At 44.6% G+C, this 8581-nt stretch overlaps 1 protein-coding gene across 1 annotated transcript in view; it reads right to left on the bottom strand.

Moving 5' to 3' along the window:
- Nucleotides 1-4708: 4708 nt before the first annotated feature.
- Nucleotides 4709-8581, bottom strand: part of mettl15 (methyltransferase 15, mitochondrial 12S rRNA N4-cytidine) — a 46209-nt gene continuing 42336 nt past the window's right edge. The window contains exon 6 of the mRNA XM_008293099.1: nucleotides 4709-5682. Coding sequence (XP_008291321.1) covers nucleotides 5252-5682 — 431 coding nt within the window. The 3' untranslated portion in view covers nucleotides 4709-5251. The remainder of the gene's footprint in view (nucleotides 5683-8581) is intronic.

The raw sequence follows: 8581 nt of genomic DNA, 5'->3' as shown, positions 1-8581 counted from the left end.
ACTGGCGCTAGTATCCAACATGGCTGTCTTCTTTCACAGTTGGATCTGCTTCCCATGAGACCCGCGGGCCCTGCGTCAATCACAAAAATTATTCAAATAGCTTTGACCTCCGTGTTTCTCAGTGAGAATCTTTTTATAGCAGGCGGAGCAGAGAGATGGGCGGCAGCACGAGCAGGAGGAGGCTGAAGATGTGGATGGAGTGAGTTTTCTGTGGCTGCCTCAGTCTGTTGTTGGAACGCTGTGAAGCTCAAACATTCTTCAGTCTGTCAGGGGGAGACACAGGCTGACGCATGTCTCTCTCCTCACACTGAGAGTTAATGGCCACAGCGCCGGCTCACGTCTCTGCCAGGAAGCAGAAATAACAAAAAGCTGGAGTCAGGGGTAGATGAACATCCAGCGGCAGCACCAAGTCATTCATTTGGGGACGGCAGGAGCTGCTGCTTCACGACGCCTCAGCACGGCTCACTCCTCTTTTTCCTTTTTTTTTTTAGCGTTTTAAATGATGCGCTTTAAAATGCAGAATTTGATAACACTTATACATTTGGTCCAACAATTATCACAGTCTGTAGATCCATCCATCCATCCTCACCAGGGTCATGGGGGGCGGAGCCTATCCCAGCTGACTCAGGGTGAAGGCGGGTTCACCTGGACAGGTCGAAGTCTGTGGACTCCTACAATAATAATATATTTCCTCAAACTCTTTAGGTCTTTTTTTGTGCCACGCCCACCCACAGCTCAACGTCCAGGTCAGTCCCAGACAGAGCTCACACTCCACGACTGGTGTTCACCAAAATCCACATTTCACATTCACAGTTCCACATTTATCGTTCTGTGGTTTGATTTTAACTTTAGAATTAAATGATGTTTTTTTTCAACCCTGAACCTCAGCATGACCCAATGATAGAAACAAAGCTCAAACACTAGCGTTTAGAGGCGTCGAGCCTCATCTCCTGCAGCTCACCGTGGAGCTGTTTGACATCAACAGCAGCGACTGAAACTGACAATTATTTACATTTTCATTCACTGATTTACAGTTTAATCGTTAGAATCGCAATAAAACAACCCAAAGGGACTTCTTCAGATGTCTCGATTGAAGAAGACATTCATTTTCCTGGAGCAGCCGTACTCAGCATGTACCTAATATCAGCTGATTATTGACCATCAGATCGCTTCTTATTACAATTATTACAATTACTTTCACCACTTTAGCAAACCAGTTTTATCTGCAAGTCATGACATCATTTATCTTTCTCTTGTCAGATTTTTTTTCCTAAATCATGTGCTGTTTGTGTTGTCAGATGATTCAGGGTGCGATTAATTCATCATCTGTTGTGGTCCAATAGGATGCACATTGTTCATGTGCCTTTAAAGTTCCTGTCTTGTTTGTTTTTTATCTGCGAGGCAGAAATGACGTCTGACAGTTTATTCATGGCTGAGATATTGAATAACGGAGTAGTTTTTCTTTTGAATGTTTTGCTTTTGTTTGTTAGGGATTAAAAAAGACATCTTTGGTACCTGGTCTCTTGATAATTACCCGTGAACCGAACACACAGGGCTATGATTATTTTCATTGCTGATTATTCATCTGATTATTGCCTCGATTCATCATTTTAATGTCAAAAAATAGAGAAAAATGTCTTAAAATCTCTTAAAACCCTGGTTGATTTCTTCAAATATATTGTTGTCTGATCACCAGTCAAAAACAAAAAAGAAATCTATTAAAAATCTATAAAAAGCCAAACAGATGCTAACAGCGGACCCCCCCGGTGCAGATGGTACAGTCCACACACAAGCACAACAATCTGATGTTGAGTCTTTCTGTTTGTCCAGAAATCTCATTCTGAGAGACAATTATCCATTTATGAATAAAAAAACCCAATAATGACCGTTTTAAGCCGATGTTTCATGGATTCATTTCACTGCAGAGTTCTTTGGACGGAAGTTTCCACCGACCGCTCTGGATTTGTTCTGACGTCTGTCTCTGTGATCCACGATCCTGCATCACACCAGCTTTAGACTTCCAACTTTTCCCCGCATGCAATGCAAACCTCTACAATTAAAATAATATATATATATATATAGTGAGGCCCTATAGTGGTGTGTTCATTTGTTGAAATGTAGCACCGAGTCCAGCTGTGACATAAAGGCTGCATGTAGCATCCACAGGTGTGTAACCAGCAGGCTGGATGAGGCTCGCTGTGTCCACCTGCAGTCTCAGAGACACGATTCAGCAACAGCAGCTATTAGGTATGTACCAGGTAGTCAATATATGGATTGATCTAAGTCTACAATAATAGCATCGTCTTACAGCATATTTACTGTTATCTGGGGATACTGTTTCCATGGAGATTGAGAAGTTGCAGTCATAGACAACAGTAATTTGTAATCACTGAAGTTCCTGTGTTATAATCCTCACCTGCACCGAGCGGCGGCCGCAAGCGCTGCTTTCTTCTATTACAGCACTGAGTTGAAGGAAATAAAAGAACTTCAGATAGTATTTGGTGTATTTGCACGCCGTTGTCCATCCGACACAGAACTCACAGTCGAGTCTCACGCTTGCCACAAACAAGGCATTCAAGGAAACGTTCCTGTGCAGGTGCAAGAAGAAACCTCCTCAGAGATACACTTCTATCTGTGATAGCAAATTACACAGCAAACGCAGAAATATTTGCTTTTCCACATTTATGCAAATATGACTTGAATCATTTCCTAACATCAAAGTCTGAGTCGTGAAACTGGCCGCTGTCTAAGTTCAGCAGGTGCAGCGTTGACCTGCAAAGCAAATGGTTCTGTGCCAACATCAGCTGTTAAACGACGACATCTAAAGGTGGCGGAGCACCGCTGTGGGTCAGAACCGTCGCTTCACCAAATACTTTGGCACAAACTTTTTGCACACGTCACTCTGTTGTATGTTTTTTATTCTAAATGGATAAAATTGGGATTTTCCTAATATTTGATTAGAAATCTGAAAAGAAATGTGTCATTGAATTTAATTAAATGAGAAAAACGTACAACTTTATAAATCAACATTTTTATCTCCAGCATGATAACGTGGCCCAAAGGTGCCGGTGTGTGAACACTTCCTGAAACTACTGCTGATTGTCAGCTTTTTTAAAAAAAAAGAACAAAAGATGAAGAATTGAAGCTGATCGAACACAAACGGAGGCATGGCGTCTCTCTGGGTGAGTTAAAGGAGCAGCTCGTACAACTTTAAGCTGCTGGCGTGAAGCAGAGATGCGCAGACGGCTGGAGACGGACGATCAGCTCGCTGCTTTCTGACTCCACGTCTCCAGCTTCTGTCCTTTCTCAAACTTGCAGCTATGAGGCACCTAGTTTAGGAATTAGTTATAAAATACATCCATGAAATTGGAAATGTAGACTTCAGTCTGCTGCCGGTAGGAGTGTGTGTGGTGAGTGTGATGTTTCTATAGATCAGATGGATGGAGACCTCACATAGAAAGAACAAGAACATGTCAGATACATCCAAATGTTTCAGCTCATATGCTGACTCTGGAAACTGTTTCTTGACTCTTTTGTGTTTATATGAACACGCATCAGTGTGAAACGAAGTCGTGCGTAACGTGTCCTCGCCCGTGTTCGCCTCCTGATTGGTGAAAATAGTTTGTGGCAATAAAACAGAAACCAAGTGTTCATCAGATCAAATGTTCTGTCAGCAGGACGGTGCTGAAATCCACTGATGTCAAAAGGGAGGGACATTCAAACTCATGATGCGGCATCATTTCGTATCAGATTAAAACAGAAACATAATTTTAGACACAGCTGAATGTTACTTGCGCCATTTAGTTTCCACGGTAACGAGGAGGGTATATTTAGAGAGCACTAAACTGAGACAGAAGAAAAAAAAGTGTTAATAATCTTGATGGAGCAATTACAACTAGTCAAAGTCAAATAGTAAAGATCAAAACACCTCATCTGCTTACAGTTGAAGGTGAGAGAATGCTGGAGAACAAGCACCCAGCTCATTCAGCACCACTCCTGACACTTGCGTCATTCAGTATTTAGTGGCATTACTGATTCATGGGTACAGTAGAGGTTTCAGTGGAGCGACTCATCGAAGGAGGTTCAGGGAAAATACAGACGTCAATGAGAAAAGGTGTTTTTTTGGTTTGTTTTATATGTTGAGCTATTTAGCAGCGATTACTGCGTAATATGATGTCAAACATGATCTCCTGTAAATATCTGTCTACATAGAAAGATAGAAGCTGTCCACAAAGACATTAAGGGTTAAAAAAAAACTTTACTTTTCTTCACAAAATGTGAATACTGAAATACTTTAAACTGTATATATATGTGTATATTGTTAGTGGAACCTGGCTGATCCAAAACTCAGCCAAAGGCTGCAGCGGATCATGCAAACATCTCTGGGCCACAGACTGTCGGTACCAACATGGTACTGCCTTGGACTGTGCCGAATACAACTTAAATGTCGGACTTCTGTGAAGACAGAGCCCTGCTGCAGTTGCCCTGAACCGGGTAATTAGCTGTAGAAGCTAAAAGGCTGTAAACATGTATTTGCATCTCAACATGGTGCTCTATGGGGTTGCAGCCTCAGCTGAGGAACTGGCTTCATCTGTGAAGCTCCCGACGTTCCTGCTCGCTTCAAACACAGCAGTCACAGCGCCGGCCGTCATGTAAAGCTGCTGTGAACAGAAGTCATATTAATGCAAAAGGCACAGAAGGCAGCAGAAATGAAAACAATCATAAACTTTTATTTGAGTATGAAAGGTTTTTTCACCAGTAACATTTGATGTTCAGTGTCGGGCCTCTCCATCTGAGTTTGGACAGGTAGGATCAGAGAAGAGCAGTCTCTGTGCTGGACATAGACCTGAAAGTTTATTCTTGATGTTATTAAATAAAATGAACAGTAGATAAATGTATATGTAGCATTAGCTTGCCATGACAAACAGGTCTGAGATGACACCTGATCCAGCTTGATTTACTAAAGAAGACCGTTGGATAGAAGCAAAAATCAATGAGTGAGACTGATTATATTCCTTGTAGAGTTCACGTTCACTGTGCAACACCCTAACCAACCAGCAGGACTCACTAACTCCGCATCCACCTTCACTGGCTTCCCACCTACAAGCTGACTGACTGGGTGGTAGACTGGTGCATGCAGACCAGTGTAAGACGCTGCTGTTGTGAGCTTAGGGGAGTTAAGGACTGTCCAGAGTTGTGTTGATGTCAAGACATCAGAAAGTTCCATTTTGTCAGAATGAACATGGCCCAGCTAACGCCTGAGGGCCGCCCTGAGTTTAGCGGAGCGTCCTCGAGGATTATCTTGGACGTCGTCTCTTTCTGGGGTGATCACTTTTCTTCGCAGAGGAAGCCAACAGGAAGTTCCACCATGTTTTTTTTCATCTGCCAGCTTCTCCTTTCTGGTGCTTTGCTTCCTCGGGCTGAAATGATACTGATCCAGATTAGACAAGTCGTCTCCCTGCAGGAAACGTTTGACCAGTCTGTCTTCTAGCGAATGAAAGGTGATGATGCAGAGACGTCCTCCTGGTTTCAGCGCCGTCCGGGCAGCACAGAGGCCTGCATGGAGTTCGTTCAGCTCATCATTCACAAAGATTCGCAGCGCTTGGAAAGTCTTTGTGGCCACATGTGCAGGTCGGTGGAGTCGGTCTTTGCGTGCATAGAGGACAGCAGGAGGGAACGATCCTGGAGACAAGAAATGGTCAGAGTGAGTGGACAGCTGCTTACTTCACTTTACATCCAGTAGTGTTGTATTTGCAGACAGAACATGTTAAACAAGTACAAGAACTACTGTGAACAGAAAACAGTTTCCATTAACTATGTTTTGATATTTCACAGAGCAAGTGGGCAGCAATGATGATGACTGACGGTCAAAACAACTGGTCGCAGGCCTCGTCTCTCCATAGCTGACTGATGAGCCCGGTGAACGTTCAATCCAGAAGCCCGTTCTATCTTTCTCGGGTGATTGAGGGCGTTCCTCTTTCTGTAAAACCAGTCAGATCTTGCCACAACCTTGAATGCCATTCATGTCACTGCTGTCACCTCAGTGCAATCCTCCTTCACACGATGGACCTTCAGCTTTATCACAACCAGCGTCTGCAGACCCATCCACCAAACTCAACACACTGCCTCAGACCGGCCCGTCCTCACCACACCAGTGTCTAGACTTCATCAGGGGAACATTCCTGTTCAGTTCACACCACATCCCCTACTTTTCATTATGAGTACGTCATGACGGGGTTTGACTACGAAACACTGAGCTCATACCAACCTTCCCCATCATCAGTCCACGTGTGCTTTGTGGACTTGGAGAGGGCCTACAGCTGTGTACCCTGCAGAACCCTGTGGGAGTTCTGTGGAAACATGGGACCCACCAGGTCCTCGTACAGCTAAAGTGAAGGCTGTGTTTACATTCTTGCCTTCCTAAGACGCCCTGTCATTTTCTAGGCATGGGTTAGGGTTAGGGTTAGGAACTGATGGTCAGTAGGTGGTGCTTTTAAATGCTCTGATAACCCTAACCCACTTATCAGCTTCCACAGCACCAGTCCACACCATCGGTTCTGGTGACTGAAGACTGATATGTGACCTAATGACTCATATACAGTCTGACCTCAGAAGCCCACAGGTGTCACCGCTGTGTGAATAACACCACAGAGGCAGAAATGTCTGCTATCTCCACTGGTAAGAACAATAGAAGAAGGTCTTTTAAAGAAAAAACTCTATTTGCAGCTGGCTTTCACCTCCTGTTTCTACACAACTGTCTGGTTGACTGAGAATCACAACACACAAGTCTGCTTTAGATTATTAATGCAAGCGTGATCAATCGATAAGTTTAGAGACAAGCAGAAAAAGCAGCTTATTGAATAATACTGTGTATACGAGCCAAAGTACGGAGTGGGAAAAAAGCTGCAGTAGAACTGAGCGGCAGGTCCATCAGAGCCGATGGAGGGCGGAGATGGTGCTGATGTGGCTCATGTGCCTCTAAAACACCGAGGTCTCATGGTAGCTCCGCCCACTGAGCGCCAAATCCACGGTCAACCTTCCTCATACACATCAATCGTCCCTGTGCTCGGATTATTATTAAAAAAATCAAAAGTACTGTAGGTTTTGGTCACACACGCACAGAAATGCAACACTGCAGAATATTTTTTACCTGCCTCGTGTCTCCTCCAGTAGCTCGTGATCAAGCCTCTCACCAAATGAAAATGCAAAACAGAGAAATCCATTACTACCTGCAGACATAGCGCTTCACAACAACTGCACTGACAGCTTTTACACCAGTCTGATAAATAAGAGCACAGGGTGCAGCATGCAGCAGCGTTTAGGCAAATGTTGGGGGACAGAAATAACAGTTAATAAGGAATGTGCTGCACATTAAAGGCTAGAGCGTTTGCAGGGGTTACCTCGACCAGCTCACCGCCATCACACGAAGACAAAAGAACAATTAGACACTTATATAGACCCAGAGAGAAACTGCAATAAATAGAGAAGTGAGTGATGTGGCATTTCTCTCCTCCTGCACTAAACAGCCCAAGGTGTGACTCACACTGCAATCAATACGATGCTGCACAGCAAGGACCAGCCCTGGTCTGGCCTCACCAAGCCATGTGCTCTCTCTCTAATTCATCATTCAAAGGTCCTACAGACAGATCCATGGAGAAAACAAGAGATTAGGACGTGTACATAAAGGAGGAATCTGGTAGTGAAGAAGGAACCACAGCACTCTGGATGTATGATGTAGGAAATTAACATCACAGCTCGTTGCTTCCTCGGCTTTGTGTCTCATCGAAGGTTGCTGTACGTCATGTTTGTGGCATACACACAACCAGCGCCAGACCACCGCATGCTGCAGCAGGCTGTCTGGACAACGCCGGCGTTCTGAGTGAACAGGTTTGCTCACGACAGCAGAATAAACAGAGCTGACAACTTTCAGGTTGCTCAACACACACCATGGTGCATTTGCTCCAGTTCAAACTGAACAACTGCAACGAGAACTCTGTTGGACTGTTCAAAATGAAGTGGATCACTTCGATCAGACTGGATGGTACCGCCACAAGGTGACAGAACTATGTGCAGATCCAGCTGGGACTATAACTGGGAACATGCTAATGCTAGCCAGCTACCACAGGCTCGCTAACGGGCAGGCTTGGTGGCCTTTGTGCCATCGAGTCCCGTCTCATGTTTGACTGCAAACTGCAGCTCTTGTAAGAAGCACTTTGAACTCCACTTAAATTAAACTGAACGGTTCAACAAAGCTAATATGATAGCTTCCTCCGTTTTGGGTTTTGTTTCCTCAAAGGTCAGCACTGTCACTGTCAAGATCTGCTGCTGCACATCAACAGCACAAATCTCCACATTCCCTAAAGCTGAATCCACCACATCCCCGCCTGCTCCCACACCACCAGCAGATCATGTTGGATATTCTGTGAATGCTGGACCTGCTGGACCACAGATCAAAGTCCTCGATGTCACAGTCAGAGATGTGCGCTCACTGAATACCTGCATGAGTTTAACGGCAGACATCAGCTGACGATGTGTGGAGGAGCCCAGTGGAGGAGACAGAGTGACCATCAGAGACCGTCAG

This window comes from Stegastes partitus, unplaced genomic scaffold (genome assembly GCF_000690725.1).
Source record: "Stegastes partitus isolate 25-593 unplaced genomic scaffold, Stegastes_partitus-1.0.2 Scaffold857, whole genome shotgun sequence".
Lineage (NCBI taxonomy): Eukaryota > Metazoa > Chordata > Actinopteri > Pomacentridae > Stegastes > Stegastes partitus.
This window is presented reverse-complemented; position numbering and strand designations above follow the sequence as displayed.